Source organism: Ostrinia nubilalis, chromosome 17 (assembly GCF_963855985.1).
Source record: "Ostrinia nubilalis chromosome 17, ilOstNubi1.1, whole genome shotgun sequence".
Lineage (NCBI taxonomy): Eukaryota > Metazoa > Arthropoda > Insecta > Lepidoptera > Crambidae > Ostrinia > Ostrinia nubilalis.
This window is the reverse complement of record NC_087104.1, coordinates 979731-1005560: the sequence shown is the minus strand read 5'-3', so window position 1 is coordinate 1005560 and position 25830 is coordinate 979731. Positions and strand designations below refer to the sequence as shown.

General features: G+C 39.2%; 1 protein-coding gene and 1 long non-coding RNA gene across 3 annotated transcripts; one reads left to right on the top strand and one right to left on the bottom strand.

Moving 5' to 3' along the window:
• Nucleotides 1–519: 519 nt before the first annotated feature.
• LOC135079804 (3-ketoacyl-CoA thiolase, mitochondrial) lies at nucleotides 520–25456 on the bottom strand. 2 transcript variants are annotated; one of them, XM_063974412.1, is made up of 8 exons: nucleotides 25350–25455; nucleotides 23907–24073; nucleotides 22663–22794; nucleotides 21682–21946; nucleotides 21046–21221; nucleotides 19313–19507; nucleotides 3383–3537; nucleotides 520–695 (listed from the first exon to the last, which is right to left on the bottom strand). In XM_063974412.1, the coding sequence occupies exons 1-8, from the start codon at nucleotides 25366–25368 to the stop codon at nucleotides 614–616; spliced, it is 1191 nt and encodes a 396-aa protein (XP_063830482.1). In that variant the 5' UTR covers nucleotides 25369–25455; the 3' UTR covers nucleotides 520–613. The 2 variants fall into 2 exon arrangements, with proteins under 2 accessions (XP_063830482.1, XP_063830483.1); XM_063974413.1 differs by lacking the exons at nucleotides 520–695; nucleotides 3383–3537 and adding exons at nucleotides 13183–13357; nucleotides 18691–18845 and having other exon boundaries at nucleotides 25350–25456.
• Nucleotides 6402–7609, top strand: LOC135079618 (uncharacterized). The gene is made up of 3 exons (XR_010258838.1): nucleotides 6402–6858; nucleotides 6965–7194; nucleotides 7377–7609. It is a non-coding gene; the product is annotated as an uncharacterized LOC135079618 (long non-coding RNA).
• Nucleotides 25457–25830: the final 374 nt, after the last annotated feature.

Sequence of the window (25830 nt, the reverse complement as noted above, 5' to 3'; positions counted from 1 at the left end):
AAAATCTATGAAACAATAAACAATTTTATTATTTAAAAAATCTTTATTGATTCGTACGCAAAGAACGCACTTTAATATCTAACAGTTTTACTTTAATTGTTTAACATAATAATATTTAAAAAGGTAGGCATTTCTTACTTCATTTTACACATAATAACAAGTTATAAAATACATGTCTCAAAAAATATTTGATAACAAATATAATATTTACATTAACAGTTTAAAACATGTTACAAAAAGATTGTTTTCAGTCTAAGACAGTTTCATACTTCAAGTTTATTTATTTATTTAAATCAAATAAATATTATGCAACATATTTCAAAGTTAAGGATCAATGTCCGATTATTATCATCCAGTGATAGTGTGTGATAAAAATATACATACTCGTGCCGATTGATTACACTTTCAATCACCTTAGTAATAACATTTTGACTTATTTTTTCACAGGGAAATGGTATACATAACATGTCACAGTCAAAACTCAATTAATAAGTTGACCTTCATTTTTGGAGCTGATCAGGATAACTTTTTTCGGTTGAAGTTTAACTTTGACCACTAAAAAGTTGACTGTAACATCTTTGGCTCTTCGATTGAATATGGAGTTAGTTGATGTTTAGACGGCTTCAACCATGAGAGCGATGCCCTGTCCGCCACCGATGCAGGCCGATCCGATAGCTCTCTTCAGTCCACGCCGTCTGCAATGGAAGTAAAATTAAAACGTACTCCTTTGTGACGTATTTAAGTATCAAACATTTTACAAGCTGTAAATAGGAATCAGTAATCCTCCGACACGGTTAGGTATAATTGACTGTACAGGAGTTCCATTGGTGAGATCGTAAGGTGGGAATTGTCTGCCTGGTATCTCCCGGGACTGTTGGTAGAGTTTCATTGGCGACCAAGCTACAGATATTGGGTCGACAAGAGTTACAGTGGTGGGAATGAGAGTTAGAATGAGTCAGTTATCTTGTCCCTTGGGATTTGGAGGTTTTATTATGCACTTACATACTGCTTTATGTATAACTAGCGGCCGCCCGCGACTTCGTACGCGTGGATCCCATTTTACCCCCTTCATCTATCTTACGCGGTTTAGATTTTTTCATACAAATGTTTTTTCCCGCTAACTCCCGTTCTCGTGGGAATTTTGCAATATCCTGTTGTAACTAAGCTTATAGTTTATAAGGGGCCATCCATAAAGTACGTCACACGAATTTCATGATTTTTCATACAAAAGGATTTTCCCGCTAATTCCCGTTCCCGTGGGAATTCCTTAATATACCATAACCTGCCCAGGAGTATGAAGAATAAGTGTACCAAGTTTCGTTAAAATCTGTCGAGTAGTTTTTGTTTCTATAAGGAACATACAGACAGACAGACAAAAATTTTACTGATTGCATTTTTGGCATCAGTATCGATCACTTATCACCCGCTGATAGTTATTTTGAAAATATATTTCATGTACAGAATTGACCTCTCTACAGATTTATTATAAGTTGTATATAGATTTGAACAAAAATCTACACTGTATCTTACGCAAATAAATGATTTCTATTCTATTCTATTCTATTAGTGTCTTAGCTGAATGAGAGGTGAGACCAATAGGGTTTCAATAGCGGTTTAGTGATTCCTTATGGCTACGAGTAATGGTAGTCCCACTTAGTTATCCCCCAGAACTGGGGGGTTTCATTGGCGGTTTAACAAAATGGTGACAGTCAAAGTCGGTTATTCGACAGTTAGGTATTATAGGGCAGAAAAGTTCTTGAGTGGCGACCACGAGCCGGAAGACGTAGCGTGGGCAGGCCTCCCACTAGGTGGACCGACGATCAGGAGAAGGTCGCGGGAGGCGCCTGGATGCGAGCGGCGCAGGACCGATCTTTGTGGAAATCCTTGGGGGAGGCCTTTGTCCAGCAGTGGACGTCTTTCGGCTGAAACGAACGAACGAAGGTATTATTGCTTACAAGTGTTTTGCATTAATAAAATAAATATATTGCAGCCAAGCCGAAGAGTAGATCCTGCTTCTAGGGACCGACGTGGGAGGAGAGATCTAAAGCCTGGTCCGTGAGCACGTAGAATCCCGTCCAATGACCCCAAGCTACCCATCCTTATCGCTCGCGCGTAATTATACAGTGTGAGTCACGTTAAAGTGTACATATGAAAATAGGTGAAACTAGACCTATTTTTATCGACAAAAAATAGGTCAAAATTATTTTGAGATTTTTTTTTAAATTTATTATACAATTTTTTTTCTTCCAATTACTTATTTTAAAGAAATCGTAATAACTTTTAAACTAAGAGGTATATCCTGATAAAATAAAAACAGTAATAATGCTAAATAACAGACGATACTAAATAAATACATAAAATACTCAGAAAATGCCAACAAATAATAAAAAATGATACTTTTTGAAAAAAATCTGCTTAAAAATTCGTGTTTTTTTGGTTATTTGATAAATTTCTCCAAAAAATGCCCCTATAACAGGTGTTTTTATGACTTTTTATTATTTTCTATCGTATTACCTTTGTAAAACCAAAAATCGCATGTCTCTATCCCTATCACAACATTTGCTATGATCGTTCGAACTAAGCCTCTCCGGGCGCGCCATTCAACGCTTCGTTAACAACGAAACTGAAAGTGGCTCTACATTTGTAAATTTGATAAAGATAAGTCAGATTTCAAATAAAAACAAAAGATTTCGAAGTAAAATAAGCATTTTAGTTAAAATTAAAATTGTCCCTACCTGTAGCGGAGAATAATGTGGTGGCAGGCCTTTGTTCGAACGATCATAGCAAATGTTGTGATAGGGATAGAGACATGCGATTTTTGGTTTTACAAAGGTAATACGATAGAAAATAATAAAAAGTCATAAAAAACACCTGTTATAGGGGCATTTTTTGGAGAAATTTATCAAATATCCAAAAAAACACGAATTTTTAAGCAGATTTTTTTCAAAAAGTATCATTTTTTATTATTTGTTGGCATTTTCTGAGTATTTTATGTATTTATTTAGTATCGTCTGTTATTTAGCATTATTACTGTTTTTATTTTATCAGGATATACCTCTTATCTTAGTTTAAAAGTTATTACGTTTTCTTTAAAATAAGTAATTGGAAGAAAAAAAATTCTATAGTAAATTAAAAAAAAATCTCAAAAAAAATTTGACCTCTTTTTTGTCGATAAAAATAGGTCTAGTTTCATCGATTTTCATATGTACACTTTAACGTGACTCACACTGTATTGCTGTCGCGACTGTGCGACGGGCGCCCGCAGTGAGTGTGCGAGCGCGACAGCAACATAATTACGTGCGAGCGATAAGGATGGGTAGCTTGGGGTCATTGGACGGGATTCTACGTGCTCACGGACCGGACCAGGCTTTAGTGACGTCACCTGAGCTCGTGCACGAGGTGCGCGGTGATCCGCGAGCCCGAGGCGCCGAGCGGGTGCCCGAGCGCGGTGGCGCCGCCGTTCACGTTCAGCTTGTTCATGTCCAGCTTCAGGGCTTTAGCGCAAGCCAGGGTCTGCGCGCAGAACGCCTCATTGATCTGCACGGAAAAGAAAAATAAAATAAACATTTAGTAGGCTTGCTTGAAGACTTAAACCAGGGTTTCCCAACCTTTATTTCGCTGAGCCTCCAGCATATCTAGGATCAATTTCCAAGGGGGCTTGGCCCCTGATAGCTAGTTGGGAACTCCTGACTTTAACTACGTGCCCCATAGGGTCCGTGAATGCAAACTTTAGGCCTAGTTCAGGTTCAGGTTGGGCAGTTCTTGGACAATTCGCATCGAACCGTAACCGCACGCGGCCTCAGTGCCTAATTCAATGAGAACCACGGGTACATACTGCACGTGTCTGAACAAGGCTTTAATTTAATAGAATGTGTAACATCTGGTTGTCTTGTCTGAGCAAACAAATACACTTACTTACTTAACCCATATCATCCCAAGCATACATAGACTTTATCGATTTTAACGAAAATTTTATCATAGCACCTTATTATGTATGTAAACATAAATCAATACTAAATTTTTTTTTTTTTTAATTACTTTTGAAGTTTTGAAACCGATCGACTAATCGATCAGTAGGAATATACAGGGTGTTGATTTCAATCCTCGCCATATTTATTTAGGTGATCTATTATGACTTATATAAACGCATTATCCACCAAAAAAAAAAATTACAAACTAAAGTAGAATTTTTAGCGAATATTTTCCGTGCGACATCAACTGTACTGTGGCTCGTAATACTGCAATACGTTTCAACTGCGGCACCCATCGAGCTACGCGGATCGCTCGCTTATCATGTCTGATAGTCTACTGAAGGAAGCCACGTAAAATAGGTAGTGTAAATAGGTATTTTTGTTTGACTAACTAAAGTTAAAGTTCGTTTTAAATTAGTTTGCTGTTTCCTATGTGTGTGTGTGTGTGTGTGTGTGTGTGTGTGTGTGTGTGTGTGTGTGTGTGTGTGTATTGGAGCGTACCTACGCGCTTTCCGCCACTACCTACCGCAATCGCGGGAGTATTTTGTACACAAAATTACCAGATTATTTACTCCCTACATTAAAAAAAACACATTCCTTTAAGTTTAGAACTAGGTACCTACTCACCGATGCGACTTCAGATGCGTTTCCTTCCACGTGCCCTCCCGTAACAGTAAACCATGTTTACGTACTCACGAGCACTGTACGTATGGTTTGGCATCTTCCTAACACTCACTCACTATTATTACACTCACTATCACACTTTCACACACTAAATACTCAAAACCGCACGAGAAAACAATCAAAAATCGCAAAGGACAATGTTCATTTCTGGCCTGGCGTGGACAAGCTGCTAATGAAAATATGAATTTGCCAAAATTTTTTAATTAATTTTTAAAGTATTCCCTTAGTGTAACTTTGTATCAATTTGCCTTTATAAAAATCCAATTTAAATAGTACTCTAAGTGATAATTACAACTTCCTGTCTTTAACACTCAATTCAGTGTTGCCAAAATGAATCTTATCGGTAAGAATCGATTCATATCGATTGTTTTTCGACTATGACAATTAGTATTTTTTTAAATACGTATTCATTAAAATGACATTTATAAAAACTACCAAAAATATTTAAATAACTAAATGAAACCTTATTTCACACACACCTTATTATACACCTTATTTTGAGATATCAAAAAATACAAACGATTTTCATATCGATTATTTTTATTCATCACCACATTATTAGCATGGCAACACTGAAAATATTGTCACAGCCAGGGTGCGGAAACTTCCCTACAACGGTCATCGAAGTGAAACTTGCTTCCAAACAGCGACATCGGTGGATGAATTCAAATACTTTTTAACTACCCTAAAACGCTCTAGATGTCGCTGCTCCTGTTTCCTTCATATTTTCTTTTTTTTTCCTAATTAAAATATATTTGAGAATATTGTTAATTACAATGAGAAAACTTTTTTTAAATGAAATTAATTTGTTTTAATTTAAAACTGAACGGTGACATTTTTTGTTATAATTTACATAATAGAGTAGTAGAAATTACTATTTAACATATGGCAACTTTGTTTTTCCTCCAAAATGGCCGGTGTTGTTTTTGCTATGTTAAGCATTCTTGTTTTCTTAGCCATCGTTTAAGTGTTCTGTGGCCCTATTAAAGTATTGAAGAGTCGAGTCAAATTCAAGTTCATTCCTTCGTACCTGCTGCTGTTCTGGTTCATCGGAGTTTTGTTCGTTCCTTCGTGAATCGCGAAGAAACTTTCTGTTATGTTCACAAGTGATCTGAGTTTTCTCAATGTGCAAATGCTTTTTTAGTGTTGTTGAAAACTTTGCGAAAAGACGCTTTTGGTGTATAATATTATATATTTAAAAAAAAAAGTATATAAGTAGTATATCCGTTAAGCTAGCACCCATAACACAAGCATATTAATTGCTTACTTTGGGGCTAGATGGCGCTGTGTGAGATTGTCCAAAGATATTTATTATTATTATTATTATTATTATTATTATGTGTGTTCATAAATAAAGTAAAATTATTAAATTCAAAAGTTTTTGTTTATTTGCATTTCCACGTGCAATGTAGAATTTTTCCAAATCCATTGTTTTGAAAATAATACAATAAGTACACCATAAAGATAAATATTTTCAAAATAATGGATTTGAAAAAATTCTACATTGTACATCATAAAAACAATAATTCCTTGAAGGTTATGAGGGCCTATGTGTGCGTGAACTGTGTGTATGTGTGCGTGGACTTTATGTATGTATGTGTGCGTGGACTTTATGTATGTATGTGAGCGTTACGTACGTAGGTTTAGTAAAGGGAATTTAACACCAGGCTGTCAATTAGTAGGTTCAAAAAATTGACAGAGAGGGCTCTCTATTTCCTATGTATTACTTTTCTCTATGGTCACAGCTGTTTATCTGTCATTCGCTTTGTTTTGTATTTTTCATCGTGAGTGTTGTTTAGTTCTCAAAACCAAGTCTTTGCCAAAATAAAAGCAGAAGAGTGTTGTATAAGTTTCCCTTTTGACGACTTTATTTTTTTGACCATGGTCCTCGATGCTTCCCTTCCGGATGACCCTGGCATACTCTCGATCGAACTACGAATCTCGCTCAACCAATGACCAATGGCTCACTTTCGGACATCGAACCTTGCCCAAACGCCGACCACGGCTTACGTATGGACTCCGACCTTAGCCCCAATGTCGACCCCAGCCCGATTTTGGATAATGCAACCAGCAATTCCTCAATCTCATGAGGAACCTATGATATGTATCAATTGTGTAGCTGACATGATGCAGAGGAGGCGACATAGCCTAGAGCTTATTCAAGTTCAGTTGGTTATAATGTCAGTGGATGACTCCTCAGCTGGTAAGTTATTTAATGAGTGTGTGGATTTGTTGAATACCTTTTACAATGTATTTGATCAACTACCTTTACCGTAGATTACCATAATCCTAATAAAACTTTTTTTTAGATTGATAACAGCAGTGTATGTTGTCACTCATGTTGGACCGTGGCCACGGTGTGGCTCTGCACCAATCAAGGACAAGTAATATTTCAAATGAAGAAGCAATCACTAGCACAGGTCACAGTTAACGTGGATTATCTTTGTTACAAATACGTTCCATAGACTGCATATTAACACGGAAAGAGAATAACATATTCGAAAATATTGTAATAATGGAACAGATTTCACCTCGTCAAGTAAGTTTTTTTATAATTATTTTCATTATATTTTATTAAAGACATTGGCTTGATATATTTGAACAAAGTGTATATTTTTTTCTATACAAATACTTCTTACTGATGGATAAAAATTGACATCACATCTCAATATCTTAAAGAATGAATTTTGAATGATACCATAATTAATTTCTTTGTTTCAGCTGCGGGGATCTGACCAAATATGTCATCCCTGATGGCAGTGAGCTGATCGAGCTGCTACAAATACTGTGGAGCCCCAACAAACACATGATGGGACGAGGATTCATTTGCCCTTATATTGGCCGAATAACAGTAGGTTTCTGTGCTCATGTTATGACAATTTTGTGGTTTTTGAGCTGGGCAAGGTATCAGAAACATGTATTTCCACCTGCCTAGTTCCTAGACAATATTTTATTGACCCATGAGTCAGATTAAATAACTAATAATAAAAAAAATTGTGTTTTATTTTGCTTCTAACCTTTCTAGTATTAAGCAAAAAAAAAATTTTTTAAGGACTTGGATACAAAATGATATTTATATTCTGTTTCTTACTGGTATAGACTATTTAATAAACAACAAATTACATGCTGTAATGTCTGTCCACCTCAGGCCAAAGGTCCCATACTAAGTGGGCATAACCCTTTGCAATTAGAAAAGTGCATTCGATGAAATACGTCCATCGAATGTCGTCGTGAATCGGTAGTTATCGTTATTCTTCATTTTCAACTACTTTACGTAATTTTTAACATCAGAAAAGTTTAATTTCGTCAGTTTAGTACAGGAAGTCTATCAACGAATGAGAATGTAAAAGCGGCGGGAAAAATACTTTGTTTAATCTTTGTGAACTAAAGATTCGTCCTATCATTAATGCTCTTAAAGCAAGCTTTCAAAACACTCAAATGCAAATGATTTGTAGATCTTTAATTACTAATCGTTATTATTAAAACGATAAGAATATCAATAAATTTTGGTAGTTATTTCGTGTAATAAAATTACATTCATTTAAAATAATCCCGAACATGATGATGAATTATTTTATGTAAGTTATGAAGAATGGAAGTCTAACCTGAACCTAACTAACATTCGTTCAGGGTATTTAAATTAAACGCCGATAGAAATGAAATTACGTTATTACGGTAGTAGGAAGTAATAAGTACTAGAAAACAGTTATCAAGCAGAGAGGAAGAGAAAAGTTGAAGTTACAAGGCAAGAAATAAGAAAATAGCGATTGAGTACTAGGTATTCTAAATACGAGCTAGATTTCGCGGAGCGTGCGCGCGGCCTCTCTGCGTGGAAAGCAAAATCGGACTGATGAACAGAGAAAATCGCAGTGTTGCCAGTCGGGTCTTGTCAGAAATTACCAGAAATATGAAAAAAAGTAACCTTTTTGAATAAAAAGTAACCTTCATACTGTGGGGGGGGGGGGGGGGGCGATTGTTCATGGATGGAAAATGAATACAACAATTGATACAACATTTACAACAATTTGATCATTGATCGTTTACCTAAATTTAAAATTTTGACCATTCCATGAAGACCGAAAAGTGACCGGTCGCGGTCGTATAAAAACGTTTCATGGATTTGCGTTTTATTATCGAAAAACATTCGCTAAATCTCATTTTTTTTAACAAATCGATGGGTGCCTGGAATAAAGCCGCAATAGCCATAGCAGCAGTTTTCCGATTAAGCGATTTTCGTAATCTGGGGGTCCCTATACACCTTGTGATTTTTTTTCAGAATTTTATCATTGAAACTGGCTGATTTACCAAAAGCACTATGGATATTGAATCGTTATTCCCGGAAATTTGTTTACGAGAATAATCGTGGCATGTTCAATGTTAAAAGTTTTATTTCAAACTTCTACAAGTAACGGCCATTGCGGCTTTGTTCCCCGAAACAAACTATGTGTACCAAGTCACAATAAACATTACCTACTTGTACAATTTCTTTAAACTTTCTTAAGTAATAATACTTCATGGTGTTCTTCTATGCAATAAAAATATGTTGATTGGATTTACATTAAGCAATGCTGTGTACCTACCTGACAACTGCTGGAACACAGTAATGCTGTCAACATTATTGTTATGGCGACAGACTTAGGAAGATAAAGGGGACTTAGGAAGAGAAGAAGGAGGGATATTTGGTTTATGTTCATTAAAGCTTATTTATAATAACAATATGTTTCGGCATTGGAGGTAGGAAGCCATAGTTTCTCTGTAGTTGAAGTTTCCTTCTACCTTGAGCCTGATCACAGTTTCCACCAGGTGTGATAAAGGGCAAAAGCTTCCTTGCTGAGAATAAAAACATGTTCTGTTCAGTTATTGTCTCTAAATGTAATGTAAACTTAGAAGATTGCCCATATTAATTCACTTTAAGAAAGTCAAAAACATTTAGCGACTTACCACTTTAGTGGAGCGATTACAAAAATAGTGGCCTATTAAGTACATGTTTTTTTTGTATTATTATGAATGTCCAGAAAACTGCGCAGTTTTTAAAATTATTTTAGACCTATGAAAGTTCTCATTTTTTATTATTGAAACATTTAAGTTGAAATTTTGAGAATGTTCTGCTAAAAGCATTTTTTTTATGTTTCTAGCAAAAATTTTTAATCTTGCATCAAAGATAGGAAGGTGAATATTTTTTTCAAACATTTGCAATTAATAGCGATATTGTCAAAATAAAGAAATCTGAGATAAGTCAACCCGAAATAAAGATAAGTTTTTTTAAAGCCTACTCATGAAATAGGTCATGAAATTGAAAAAAAGTTACAAAATTATTGATAACTTCTAAACTACGAAAAAGCCGCGGGCAAAAGCGTGTAATATTATAATATTATCATTATGTACTAATGAATTCCACTACTTTATATAAAGATATTAACTAAACACTCAAGATATTCAACTTTGTACTCATTTCGATACGGACCATATGAACATTAATGTACACAGCATTCACCAGTACATTTTCCAAGTCGATCATTAAATTCAAGCAAACCGCTATTACTGTATTCGCCATACATCCTTCAGATCAGCGCACAACGCTGCAATGCACTATTGCTGTATGATTACTTTTGCACTTTTTACCGGAATAAAACCACAATGGACTCTTACGGAACCGACTTTCAATGTATGAAGCGGCAATATGTATTTCTACCTTTTTTAAGGTATATTCTAAGCACTATAACCTTATGCACATTATATGTTACTCCAGAAAAAATAACGCATCGTTTGATATACAAACCATTTGGATACGCCTCGTAGTTTAGTTATTATTCAAAAATTTCACTAAATCTCTTCTCCTGTAAAATTGTGTTTTGTCGATTGCGGCTTTATTCCAGGCAGTCCAGGCACCCATCGAAATAATAAATCTAATTCATGTTTAAATGCAGTTTATGACATAATTTTTCAATTGTCACTATTATATTTTACTGATTAACCTGTAAAAGTTAATTCTACAATTTCTGAAAAATCACCTAAAAGTAACCTTTTCATTAGTGTAACCTAAAAGTAACCAATGCAGTTCAAAAGTAACCTAAAAGGTTACAAAAGTAACCTTCTGGCAACACTGGAAAATCGATGATCCACGATTGAGCGCCGGCCGCCCGATGACGCCCGAAACACGAAGATGGGGAAGTACCTATTCCGTGCGAGCCCGATGTCCGTGCCGCGCGCGTGGCGGTGGTATTATTGTATTCAATTACAAGTCACCGCTCCAAATGAAAGATATGAAATTTTCTTTTAAGATATGAAATTTTGTTTAGGTACTGAAATCAATCGAGTTTAAAAACAAAATCTTGTCTTATCTCCTATCGAAAGTGAAGGAACAAGAGTTTGCCAGTGTGTTATTTCTAGGTGTTCAGTTTGCGGTATTAAGTAAGTTAAGTTTTATTTTAATAATTACTATCGTAAAGACGTAAAAGTTATTAAGGTAGAGAGCTGGAAATGTAAGGAATAACGAACCTGTATGAAAGAGCATTATTGTCATTCTGTTTACAGTACTTTTGAATGATAAGTAGGTACAAGCTTATCACACACATAAAAGCATGGTTTAATTAAAAAATAATGATAATGTAGGTTCTGTAAAAAAAATTATTTTGCGGAAGGAAGCAAATTCGTGTAAAAGGTTTTTTTATTAATTAAAGAGTACTTAATTAATTAGTTTTTAGAACAACAAATAAACTCGTAACATGATAAGGTGTAAGTAACTAATTTACTCATTACATTTTTAGGGTAGATTTGGATTAAGCTCTGTCCAGTAGTCGTCTTTGAACTCACAGCTGATTGTGGCTGATAGTTGACTGACTCATGGGCGAGCGCGGGTAGTGGGGCGTGGGACGGGGGGCGCAGCGCTTGCCCGGGTCACCGGGTGAGCGCCGCGCGCCGTTTGCGTTGGGGGACTATTCTGCACTGTAGTGGTCGATTATGGAAATCGTAGATATTTAAAAAATAATAATAAAAAATTTGGAAGTCAGTTTTTTTGCTGATTCGTGATCAGAATAAGCTACTTAATCTACTCCCTAAATATGGCGGGTATTGAAATCAACACCCTGTATATGCATGTAATGTTCTATTGTGTAGGTTGGGTGATTGAGAAATTAGAAGCTCTTGGTGGTGAAAGAAATCCATAAGAGGTCTTTACATTTTCCTGCTTAAAATCTATGAAACAATAAACAATTTTATTATTTAAAAAATCTTTATTGATTCGTACGCAAAGAACGCACTTTAATATCTAACAGTTTTACTTTAATTGTTTAACATAATAATATTTAAAAAGGTAGGCATTTCTTACTTCATTTTACACATAATAACAAGTTATAAAATACATGTCTCAAAAAATATTTGATAACAAATATAATATTTACATTAACAGTTTAAAACATGTTACAAAAAGATTGTTTTCAGTCTAAGACAGTTTCATACTTCAAGTTTATTTATTTATTTAAATCAAATAAATATTATGCAACATATTTCAAAGTTAAGGATCAATGTCCGATTATTATCATCCAGTGATAGTGTGTGATAAAAATATACATACTCGTGCCGATTGATTACACTTTCAATCACCTTAGTAATAACATTTTGACTTATTTTCAACCGACTTCAAAAAAGGAGGAGGTTCTCAATTCGACCCGTATGTTTTTTTTTTTTTTTTTTTTTTTTTTTTCTATGTTTGTTACGCGATAACTCCGCCAATTATGAACCGATTTGAACAAATCTTTTTTCGGCGTATAGGTAATACCTCAAGGGTGGTCCCATTTAAATTTAATAATAAAAAAACAACCCCCAGGGGTGGAAAATTGGGGATGAACTTTTTTATACGCAATATCTCCGCCGATTATAAACCAATTTGAACGATTATTTTTTTGTTGAATAGGTATTATTAAAAGGGTGGTTTCATGCGAATTTGAAGAAAATATTTCACCCCCAAGGGTGGAAAATTGGGGATGAACTTTTTTATACGCAATATCTCCGCCGATTATGAACCAATTTTTTTTGGTCTCAATGTACTGCCTACCTTCAGTGGTAGCATCAAGGTAATAATTAGTTAACTAAAAAGCAAGAAATAAGTAAAATTTTATAAAAAAAAAAAAAAACCGACTCCAAAAAACCTACACTAAAAAGTAGAAAAATAATTACTAATTACCTACTTATTTATTAGGACGAATTATTAATATTTATGTAGGTATACCATGATTGATACTTTTGGAGTCGGTGCAGGCAAACTTTGCATGTTTCATAATCTTGGCACCGACTCCAGAAGTATCAATCATGGTATACCTACATAAATATTAATAATTCGTCCTAATAAATAAGTAGGTAATTAGTAATTATTTTTCTACTTTTTAGTGTAGGTTTTTTGGAGTCGGTTTTATTTTTTTTTATAAAATTTTACTTATTTCTTGCTTTTTTTTCACAGGGAAATGGTATACATAACATGTCACAGTCAAAACTCAATTAATAAGTTGACCTTCATTTTTGGAGCTGATCAGGATAACTTTTTTCGGTTGAAGTTTAACTTTGACCACTAAAAAGTTGACTGTAACATCTTTGGCTCTTCGATTGAATATGGAGTTAGTTGATTTTAGACGGCTTCAACCATGAGAGCGATGCCCTGTCCGCCACCGATGCAGGCCGATCCGATGGCTCTCTTCAGTCCACGCCGTCTGCAACGGAAGTAAAATTAAAACGAACTCCATAGTAACTGTAGTGTATGTAGGTAGTTTAAGATAACTAGTTGTCAGTTAAAAAAGTGTAAGACCCGAAATGTAACGCCAGTCTAAAATAAACCGTGCACACAATAGACGTGTTTCCTTTCTCTCGTATACTTCAGTGGCGACGAGGATTTTAAATATTAATAATTATTATCGGTGTCGGTGCAAGATTTAGTTCTGTCGGAATGGCGTCAATCGGCAAAATCGGCGAATTTAAAGTCGACGGTGGTAATTGGACTTTGTACGTGGAGCGGTTAGAGATGTATTTAGAGGTCAACAAGGTCGACAAAACCATGTGGCGGCCAACGTTAATTGCGGTCATGGGGGACGAAACCTATGAGCTCCTGAGTAATCTAACCAGCCCAGAAAAACCGGCTCAGAAAACATATGAAGAAATAGTGAAATTATTGCGTGAACATTTACAACCGAAACCATCTGTCATGGCGGAAAGATATCGCTTTAGACAAAGGAGGCAAAAAGATGAAGAATCCGTTGCGCAGTACGTATCAGAACTGAAGAAGTTATCAAGATTTTGCGATTTTTCGGCCAGCCTAGAGGACAATTTACGAGATCAGTTCGTATGTGGATTACGCAGTGACATTATTCGACAACGCCTGTTCGCGGAGGACGATTTAAAATACCAAGGAGCGGTAAAATTGGCATCGGCATTAGAAGCGGCGGAGAGAGACGCAGCCGTGGTGGAATTTGGGAATAAGGCGGCAGGGATGTCAACGGCGGCCGAGGTGCACGCGATGAGGTCATTCTCGCGTGGGCGCGGCGGGGAAAGCGGGGTGGCGCGCACCGCCACCGGCAGCGCCGGCGCACGGGGGCCCGTCGGACACGTGGCGCGGAGCGGGGTGGCGCGCGCAACCACCGGGGCCGGCGGCACGCGGAGGCCCGTCGGATGCGGCGTGCGGCGCATGTGGCGGACAAGACCATCGCCACGAAAATTGCCGTTACAAGGAATTCATCTGCAGTGGATGTCGACGTCGCGGGCATTTGCGGCGGGTGTGCCCGGAGCGGGGTAGCCAGGGCGATTTCAAGCGAGGGATGCATCACGTAACGGAATTCACCGAGGACTCTGCCGGTGAGGACGCCGCGGAGGAGCGGCTGACGCAAGAAGAAGAGGAATTATTCCAGCTGAACTTGAACGGATATAAACCGGTGAGCCTGTCTTTACTTATTGATGGACACAATATAGTGATGGAAGTCGATACGGGATCAGCCATATCGTGTATAAGTGAAATTACATACCATAAATATTTCAAGATTAATCCTATAGAACCATGTAAAACCATACTCAAGTTCTACGATGGCAGTAAGATTAAACCGTTAGGTACTATCAAACCGCAAGTTAAATATAATAATGTTTGTAAAAGATTAGAATTATTTGTAATAAAAGGAGGGACGACGTCCCTATTAGGGCGATATTGGCTTAGCGAATTAAATATCTCCATTCCACCGTTTCATAAATATCAGGTTTCGAATAACAATTGTATTAAAGACAGTAATAATAATAGTTTGTCATCGTTACTCGATAGGTATAAGGAGTTATTCTCGGAGGGACTGGGTCGGTTCACCGGGTGCAAGGCGACGCTGCGCGTGCGCTCGGGCGCGGCGCCGGTGTTCTGCCGGCCGCGCGCGCTGCCCTACGCGCTGCGGGCGCGCGTGGACGCCGAGCTGGACCAGATGCTGGCGGCGGGCGTCATCGAGCCCGTGGACCACTCGGACTGGGCCACGCCTTTAGTACCGGTGAGGAAGGCGGATGGTGGACTCCGAATTTGTGCTGATTACAAAATAACATTAAATCCAGTTTTGTTGGTTGATAGGTTCCCCTTACCGCGTATCGAGGACCTCCTGGTTGGTCTCAAAGGGGCGAAAATGTTTTCCAAAATTGACCTCTCCCAAGCCTACAATCAGGTTGAGTTAGATAGCTCGAATGAACTCACTGTAATCAACACACACAGGGGGCTATTCAAATACAATAGGCTAGTTTATGGCTTATCTTCAAGCCCGGGAATTTTTCAGCGCATTATGTATAACCTTCTAGGAGATATTCCGAACGTAGAAATATTTTTAGATGACGTAATAATTGCGACAGGGGGAGGGGACAGGGAACATTTGGCTACTCTGAGTAAAGTACTTCAAAGGTTACATAGTCATGGAATGAGGTTAAAAAGAAGTAAATGCTCATTCATGGTAGATGAGGTTAAATACTTGGGATACTTAATTTCAAAAGAGGGAATAAAAGTAGATCCTGAAAAAGTAGAAGCTATTAAAAAAATCCCTCGTCCCCGAGATGTTTCAGAATTACGATCCTTTTTAGGTTTAGTTAATTTTTATGCGAAGTTCGTTAAAAATCTTAGCTTTGTTCTAGCACCTCTGTACACACTACTAAAAAAAAATGTGCCATGGAGATGGAACAAAGAACAAGAAATATCATTTTTACATATTAAGTCAATTTTAAGCAGTGCTGAAGTTTTAACTCATTATGACCCGGAACAGCCTTTATATTTAACATGCGATGCAAGCGCCCGCGGCATAGGCGGCGTGCTGACGCAGCGGTCTGCGAGCACAGCTGATGGCGGGGCGGGGGGCGCGGGCGCGGGGCGGGAGCGGCCCGTTATCTATGTGTCCCGCGCGCTCACTGACGCAGAGAAAAATTATTCGCAAATAGATCGCGAGGCGCTTGCGATTGTGTTTTGTTTAGGAAAGTTGCATCAGTATTTATACGGTAGACGATTTGTTTTACGAACCGATCACAAACCCTTGGTCAGTATATTCGGCCCTAAAAATGGCATACCGCAAATGGCGGCAAGCCGGTTACAGCGTTGGGCGATTAAATTAGCGGCTTATACATACGACATAGAATTTGTTAGCTCTAAAGACAATGGAGCAGATGGCCTGTCTCGGCTCCCCGTTTCATTAAAATTACCCAATACGAGCGATTGCTTGGAATTACCTGAACAAACTTATTTACATTTTGCGCAAAATGAGATGTTACTAGATTATAATGAGTTGAAAAAACAAACGCAGCGCGATGCTATGTTAGGTCGGGTACTCAGTTACATAAGAGACGGCTGGCCTAGTAATTCCGAGATTAAAAACTTACAACCATATTTTAATCGCAGAAATGAGATTTATGAGGAATTAGGTTGTATAATGTGGGGTCACAGGGTAGTCATACCTGAAAATTGTAGGAGTAAAGTATTATTACAATTACACGAATCCCACATGGGAATAGTAAAAACAAAAGCGACAGCTCGAAGTTACGTCTGGTGGCCGGGGATCGACGAGGCGGTGGAGGCGCTGTGCCGCGCGTGCCCGGCGTGCGCGGCGGAGGCGGACGCGCCGCCGCGCCACGCGCCCAGCCCCTGGCCCTGGCCCGCCGCTCCGTGGTCGCGGTTGCACGTAGACTTTTTGGGACCTATTTTTAATAAAACCTATCTAGTAATTATAGATGCTAAAACCAAATGGCTAGAAGTGTTCCAGGTACCGAGCACTGCGGCTACGAGTACTATTCATAAACTTTCGGAGTTATTCGCGCGATGGGGACTTCCCAAGCAGTTAGTTTCGGACAATGGGCCCCCTTTTACAAGCAAAGAATTTTCAGAATTTTTGCGAGGTTGTGGTATCGCTCATTTTTTTACTGCCCCCTATCACCCGGCTTCGAACGGTGCGGCCGAGAATGCGGTTCGCACGATTAAAAAAGTTATTAAGAAGGCGATAAGACTAAATCTCGACGTTCACTTATTTTTGAATACTTTCTTATTACACTACCGTAACACGGAACACTGCACCACAGGAGAAAGTCCTGCGGCGCTCATGTTAGGTAGGCGACTCCGGACCAAATTAGATATCCTAAGACCTAACGTCGAGAACAGAGTCAGTATAGTGCAGGCGCGTCAGGCAGAGAGTAGGGGACAGCCAGGAGATAATCGAGAATTGCACGCGGGGGAGGAAGTATGGTATAGGAACTATCAAGGTACGACGCGATGGTTACCAGGGGAGGTATCGCAGAAAATAGGAGGTACCGACTATAAGGTACTAGATGGGTTAGGGAGAGAGAACCATAGACATATTGATCAGCTCAAACGTAGGTCAAGGAGTTCACTCATTTGTCCTAACTCACCCCTGTCAGATAAACAGGATGAGAACAGGCTATCTATTCCCAGTACCACTATGAATGAAGCCGGTCCAGAGGAGACGCGCCCGCCAAGCCAAGAACCAGCGGGAACCACCAGCACCACCCAACCGCCCAGCAACGAGCGCGAGCCGAGCGCCGGCGGCGCCGCGTCCGCGCCCAGCCCGCCTGCGCCCGAGCCGCCCCAGTCCCGACCGATACGACAGTGTAGGCTCAACCCTCCAAAATATAAATTGTAGTTTTTATTGTTTGTATACTTATCATTATTATTAAGGTAACTTATGCGTACGTACGTACATAGAAATGTAGTTATAAATTTAGTTCGTAAAAAAATGTTAATTAACGATAAATAAGGGTGAAGGATTGTAGTGTATGTAGGTAGTTTAAGATAACTAGTTGTCAGTTAAAAAAGTGTAAGACCCGAAATGTAACGCCAGTCTAAAATAAACCGTGCACACAATAGACGTGTTTCCTTTCTCTCGTATACTTCAGTAACTAAAGTACCAAAAATCTTAGCTTTAATATTGATGACAATAAAGACCATGATTGGGTTTCTTTGGCAGTTTAGCTACACACCCTGACTGGAGTTGGTGAAAGTTAGTAGTGCTATTAATCGCAGTTGGCTATTCTCCAATTCTGGCTATACAACAGGAGTGGCAGTGGATCATGCGTAACTGCAGATGTTTGCTGTACAAGAGTTGCAGTGGTAGGATCGAGTCATTCAGTTATCCTTTAGGTCAGAACAACGCTCCCCAAACTGTTCGCTCGACATTGTCTCAAGGGCATCATGAGGCGATAGAATAGATAGATATAGATAGTTTGAGATGATAGAAGATTTTTAAGATGATGAGATGATAGAAGATGATAGTGGCAATTTCCAAACTTGCACGTCACAGTAAAAAAGACTGGGAAGCCCTGCCCTAGGAGGTTGGACGTGTCATTGGCGGCCCTTTATTAGCATTAGTTCACTATCTAGTTCCATCATGGAACTGCTGCGATTTTTTTTCTAACTACCTAGAGTTCCACTTTTTTTCGCACTAGTTCCTTTAAGCATGACAGATGAAATAATTCCATTATTTCACTGCGAATACCCGGCCATGCTGTAGTAGATCATACAATAGTTCCAGGAGTTCCCATTCACCTGAGTTCGTGCACGAGGTGCGCGGTGATCCGCGAGCCCGAGGCGCCGAGCGGGTGCCCGAGCGCGGTGGCGCCGCCGTTGACGTTCAGCTTGTTCATGTCCAGCTTCAGGGCTTTAGCGCAAGCCAGGGTCTGCGCGCAGAACGCCTCGTTGATCTGCACGGAGAAGAAAAAGAAACGAAAGTTTTATAGGCTTGCTTGAAGACTTAAACCAGGTTTTCCCAACCTTTATTTCGCTGAGCCTCCAGCGTATCTAGGATCAATTTCCAAGGGGGCTTGGCCCCTGATAGCTAGTTGGGAAGTCCTGCCCCATAGGGTCCGTGAATGCAAACTTTAGGCCTAGTTCAGGTTCAGGTTGGGCAGTTCTCGGACAATTTGCATCGAACCGTAACCGCACGCGGCCTCAGTGCCTCAGTCAATGAGAACCACGGGTAAATACTGCACGTAGACACGGCTTTAATATAATAGAATGTGTAACATCAAGTTGTCTGAGCAAACAAGTACACTTACTTACGTAAATGAAGGTTGGTTAATTTTAACAAATCTTCACATCCCTCCTGTTATCACACATTGCATCCACCATTTATTCCTCACACTCGCACCTTTATTTCATACACACTTACCTCAATAAGATCCACATCGTTGAGGGTCATATTAGTAGCCTTGAGCAGGTTCTGGATGGCAGGCACTGGGCCTACTCCCATGATGCTGGGGTCAACGCCTACGACTGACCAGCCCACCAGCCGAGCCAGCGGCTTCAGACCCTTGGCAGCTGCCTCACTGGCTAGAACAATGGCGCCCGCGCCGTCGCTGATACCCTAAGGAACATTTGTTTATTTAAAATCTTTATTGTAGACAAAAATTGCGGTATAAAAGGTGAAGGCGTGTGGCATTCTCTACCTTTAGACAAAATAGGGAAGTTGAGTGTTACTAAAATCAAAAATATTTATTCAGTTTAGACCACAAGTGGTACTTATGAACGTTATTGTGTATGAAAACATGTTGCTATTCTATAAAACACGCCGTGTTATGAAAATAAAGGAAGACAGTGGCAAGACTTACGCCCGAATTAACAAACATTACTATGAGGTCTCACAGTGCGCGTGGACGCACAGGGTGACACATGAACCAATCACAGAGCTCTATTCAACGCCGTGCGTCCGATTTGCTGCTTTACTTAAGCTAAGCAAGCATCGTTTGTAAATACGGGCGTTATTCATGAGTTTGTACTCTTCTCTTGGGGGTAAATCACATTTTTATAGGACCCCGCACTTTGACATTTAGGGTCAAAACATGAGTTCAAAAATTATATGGCGGATAGCAAAGATGAGTATTGAACAAAATTATAATACCTAGAAAGGTTCTCTGACATTATAATACCTAATACATAAGTACATTCAGTTTATGTGTGTACCTACCCACATACGAGTATAGTACATTCATATCATTATCTCAGTTAGTAATGTGATAAGATCGGAAACTTTAGTGGGGGCATATAAATAACAAAAATGACTTGTATGTCTTAAGATTAGATACAGTTAAGAATCTTAAGTAATAAAAACTAAAAAACAAAAATAATTTTGTTTGTTGATACCTATCATTATTTTTTATGACTATGTAATAAATATGAACTTAACGTGACGGTATCATTGACACGTATCAAGGGAAAATAGTCTGAAATGCTGTCCACTGTACCTGAAGCCCTTGCCAGAAACTGAAAAACTTAAATTCAGTGTCGCTTTTGAAGAAGTTTTATCATCTAAATATTTATCGTTCTACCATACCACCGCTGCTTTTAGTTAGGTAGGTATGTACCTAGTTCATAGAAAGACAAAATCAAATTATACCTAAGTATTGTAAACTATAGCTAAATAAATTATTTAAGACAGGCAAGCCGTAGCATCTTCGAAAAGAGGATGATTTAAATGCAAGAGCCAAGTCTACTTACAGAAGCAGTGCCAGCGGTAACGAGCCCCTCCTTCTTGAAGACAGGCGGCAGCTTCTTCAGGCCTTCGAGGGTGGTCTGACGTCTGAGACGCTCACTTGTTCTTCTTGATGGTTTGCTAGAAAAGATTTAGAAGCAAGATCCAAGTCTACTCACAGAAGCAGTGCCAGCGGTAACCAGCCCCTCCTTCTTAAAGACGGGTGGGAGCTTTTTCAGGCCCTCGAGGGTGGTCTAATGTCCGAGACACTCACTTGTTCTTCTTGATGGTTATCATCAAGAAGAACAAGTGAGTGACGAGCCCCTTCTTTTTGAAGATAGATGGGAGCTGGTCAGTATCAACAGCTCGATCTCTGCCTTAGGAACGCCTGCGTTTGCTAGGGAGGTTTAGATGCAAGATCCAAGTCTACTCACAGAAGCAGTGCCAGCGGTAACGAGCCCCTCCTTCTTGAAGACAGGCGGGAGCTTCTTCAGGCCCTCGAGGGTAGTCTGCGGCCGCGGGTGCTCGTCTACCGCCACGCTCACTTGCTTCCTCTTGATGGTCAGGGTCACTGGTTCGATCTCCGCCTTGAACACTCCGGCGTCGTTTGCTACGGGAACAAAGTGTTTGTATTTTATGCATTCTGTTTTTTAAGAATGAAACGAAAACAAAATACAAATGCAAAAATCTTTATTGTGAATCATAGGTGAAATGGTGACATGTTACAGTAGGGTATCACTACCAATAACAATAGTTGAACTTAGGCTTGGCCTTCAATTTGAAGGCGGTTTGGTTGTTTAGGTTGTTTCAAAAAACCAAACCTACCAAGAAAATGAAGCACGCTTCAAAAGGTCACCAGAGAAGACAAAACTGTTAATGCCTAAGGGCAAAGGGCACAGAAATTCTGCGTGCATTTATGTCAAAGACGTGACTTTAATTAAGATCAAGAGCACACTAACGGCCGAATACTGAAATACTACTCAAATCTTTCACTCAACTGAAAGGCTCCTAGATTTAAATATCCCTCAAATTTTAAATGGTATTTTCAAACGTCAATTTACTATACTCACAAGTCTTCCACCTCTGTTGAGACTGCAGCGCGAAGTTGTCAACTTCATCCCTCGTGATAGAGTACTGAGCTCCCAACTTCTCAGCCGTCATGCCCATGGGCAGGCCACAGTAGGAGTCTGTCAGGCCAGCCCATAGTGTGTCCTCGAAGGCGTAGTTCAGGCCAAGGGTCGTGCCGAAGCGGACTCCTCGGACTGCGAAGGGAGCCTGGGACATGTTTTCTACACCGCCGGCGAGAGAGACCTTAGCGGCGCCGGTGAGGATGTCCTATGAAGATCACGTTATCATTAAGTTTTGATGCTGAGCTGAACGCGTCGTATGCACTCGACAATATAGGTACTACCCGTTCGCGCTAAGTTTGCCGGTCCGTGGAATGCGCGTCCCTGCATTCCCTCCCCCAACCGCGATTAAACGCAATTAGTCAGTGATTAAACGCAAATAAGTGTCTTATTTTACGCAAATACACAATTTTTATCAACATTAATAAGTAAAAAATATTTTCAATATAGTTTGCTATAGTTATAGACGCTTTCCTTCGAGTGACGTCATATCGCCAGCGGCAAACTTATCGCGAACGGATAGTACATGCAGCATCATCGACATTAATCGTAAAACCAAGTAAGTAGGTAAATTATTATAATACCTGCTGAGTTATTAAGAAAGAATACAAAAGGACCGTGAAAGTGATACGATTACTTTTACTGTGATTTTTCAGCAGCTCTTTAAAATGGACCACAACAAGTAGAGATTGCAAAGCGGGCGTGCCCCGGCCCGGTGCCCTTTTAGGCACCTAAATAGGACTAGCGACGAATGCAACCGGGCCCGGCCGGGTTGAAAAACATACCGGGTTGCAGGCCGGGCCCGGTTTGCAATCTCTAATCACAAGTCATGTTATTTATGAATGCGTCACACAAATTAGGAAGAAAAAGAATCAGCTTTAGTATCTCAGGAAGGACATCTTTAAAGTTAGATCGTCAACGTACCTGTGCGCCATTGATGACGGACTGGAAGCCAGAACCGCAGAGGCGGTTGATGCCAAGCACCGGCTTTTCCTGAGGGATGCCGGCCTTCAGCGCGGCGTGGCGTGGCGTGTAGATGCCGTCTGTTTGCGTGCCCTGGGGGAAAGAACCTTGTAAGATTATGTCAAGACCAAGGCTGATTTAGTGTCACGCGGACCGTCCGGTGCGGACCCGCTCCGCACGGCCAATCTGTATGAATTTCTAGGGAGCGTTTTAGAGTAATGCGGCACAATGCGGTCCGGAGGAACCGCTCGCTCCCTAGCAGTTTATACAGATCGGCTGTGCGGAGCGATCCGCACTGACAGTCCGCGTGACACTAAAACTGCTAAAACCAGCCCAAAGGTTTTAGCCAGTGGATGTAGTATACTCGGAGTTTCCAAACGTGATCGAATCAGAAATGAGCCAACTAAAGTTGATATCCGAAATAACGAGCTCGTACAACTGATGGCCGTTGGAGCAAGAAAAGAATGGCGAATTCTCAAATGGCGACAATGGAAAAACGTAGCACAAACAGGTCTCCCACTCGGTGGATCGACGAAGTGGTGCGGGTTGCGGGAAACGCCTGTATGAGCACTAGACGGACGGAAATCGTTGGTTGAGATATTTGTCTAACAGTAGACGTCTTTTGGTCAAAACGAAAAATAAGTTACCTATCGTTAGTCAAACGTAAGTATAACATCGTTTCCGTTTTCCTATGGCGTAGGTGCAAGTTCAAAAGTAGTGGAATAATCCAAAAGGTTACTTAAACTAGGGCCAAAGTGACGGTTAAATTTAGAATTTGAAAATTGGCAATCTCGCAAATTATTGTTGGCACGGAGCAATTCCTGATTACTTATATGAATCTTTATCGAAATAATAATGAGATGCAGTTCATACGTATTTTTTGATTTGAACAAAAACAAGACATCATGACGTTTAGGAGGGACCTATCACCTATGTACGTGCTTCAAGATGATTGTCGACAGTCAAGGGCAGCAACGATAGCTTAATCCGCCGCTCGTTGCTAAGTGTGTTCCAGAACACTCCTCAACTCAGAGCCTCAGAGATCTACAAGTTAAATTCTTGGCTTTCTTGAGTGTGGCTGTCGTGGCGATGGTTTGCTGCAGCTCGGTAACCTGTTCCAAAATGCTTCTCAACCCAGAAACCTATCCTATGAGTTAAGGAATATACTTTCTGAAGTAGTATCTAGAAGTTGCTGGATGACTTACCGACATGACCTGTCCCACAGTGACGGTGTCGACCTGGTCGGGAGCCACATTGGCTTCCTTGAGCGCAGCAGTCGCAGCGATGGTCTGCAACTCAGTGGCCGAAGTGTTTCGGAACACCCCCCCAAAGGTACCGAACGGGGTGCGCTTGGCGCCCACTATGAACACTCCTGGTGACAAAACGGAATGTGAAATGTGATCCTTCTTCTTCCACTCATACAGCAATGAGGCTTTCTACCTTTTTTTTGTCGTATTTATGATTGTTGACGGTTTTTCGTGATCGACATAACATCTTAGCGCAATATTCTTTATGAGAAGCTTTTAGATCAAACACACGCTATTACGGCCATTGGGTCTACTACCTTCGGAATTAAAACTGTCACGTATTGTCTAGACTTGTTTCATTCTCATTAAAGGTAAACCAGCAGAAGAAAGTCAATAGTCTAAAGCATATTGATTTTTTCAATAAGTCCTACTGCCTAAGTAGGTAGTAGAACCATTATTTTGGACCAGATAAATGTCAAAAAATCCTTGGGGGCATTATGTCCAGCAGTGGACGTAATTCAGCTGAAACGAACGAACTTCGAACGTGTTTTTCTTTGTCATAATAAAATATCTTGTTAATGTAAATTGTATATGACCCCTGATTTTGTCTTGTCTTGCTGTATTGTTTTTTTGACCTCATATGATTATGTGTGTGTAGGTAGATTCATTAACAATTATACAAAAATTAGTTTCATCCGTTTGGATTTTGGTCTAACCACAAAACGCAGAAAATCTTCCCGCGACCGTAAAAAAATGAATGACTTCCATTTCTGGCCAGAAGTAAAAAGTGGTAAAACGTATCAAAAAAACAAGCAGACTTCATGAAAATTATCATAAAATAAGTTTTTTAGAGCCACTTTTGCTGATGACTGTATGTAGGTACAATTTCTAAAGTTTGTGGCCTATGTTATAAGTTAAAAATGCTTCTATGTGGTAAACATTGTAGGTAAGCCTAGGTAAGTAATTAAATTACATAAATAAACTTTTCTATTACCATTTTTAACAATTACAAGCAATATCAATAATAAGTCGGATAAAAGTATAAAACTACGGTTAGGAGGTAGGTACAACATGAACACAGAGTAGGTAGTAAAAATAATGGACAAAGAGTAAAGTAAATACTTCGGAAAATAATGGACTTCGGACGCGTCAACAAAAACAAAATGTTTATCAGCTGTTTGGTTGGTTAGTTTTACATGTTACATTTTTAATAACACAAACCGGTAGTTCTTACATTATTTTTTCGGAAAGAATGAAAGTTTGATAGTAGTAGGTAGGTACATCTGCAAATTAATTTCACTTTGCAACTTCGGAACATAACTTGGAATTTGACCCCCAAGATGAAAAAGTTTCCCAAAGAAATCAGTGTAAATGTATTTTAAGAAATATTAAATAACATACCTTTAACAGCGACAGACATATTGGTTATTTGTAGACTGTGCTATTATTTAAATTAAAAGAAAATTAAATTGTGGACGTCGCCACGCCACTTCACTATCACAAAAAGTTAGTGAATGAGTGAATGAAATTTAATTAACCTTTAAATTGAATGAAAGATTGAAATGATAAGGATTAATTGAATGAATGAAGTAATTTCGATAAATGTTGCCATTATTACGTTATTACTATTTACTATTAAAACTGAAATTAATTTACGTAATTTAAGTGTACTCATAAAAATCGCTATCTTATATATCTTACGTACATTGTTATTTATTGTTTTAACACCGACTTAAGCAAGTTTATAAATCTCTGCTTCTCGCTTTTTTATCATTTTCTCTAAATAATTTAGGCCAGTGTTAAGTAGACGCAAGCGCAACCCAACCAAATCAATACTAGTGCATTAAAATTACCAAATAAATTAATATGCATGGTGTTTGTT

What these genes read in the sequence shown, in the direction of transcription:
- LOC135079804 (XM_063974413.1), bottom strand. An exon ending in TTACCGCTGGCACTGCTTCT is followed by an intron (nt 19,508 to 21,045) that starts GTGAGTAGACTT and finishes AATGTTCCTTAG; the next exon opens with GGTATCAGCGACGGCGCGGG. An exon ending in CACCTCGTGCACGAACTCAG is followed by an intron (nt 13,358 to 18,690) that starts GTGAATGGGAAC and finishes CTTCCGTTGCAG; the next exon opens with ACGGCGTGGACTGAAGAGAG.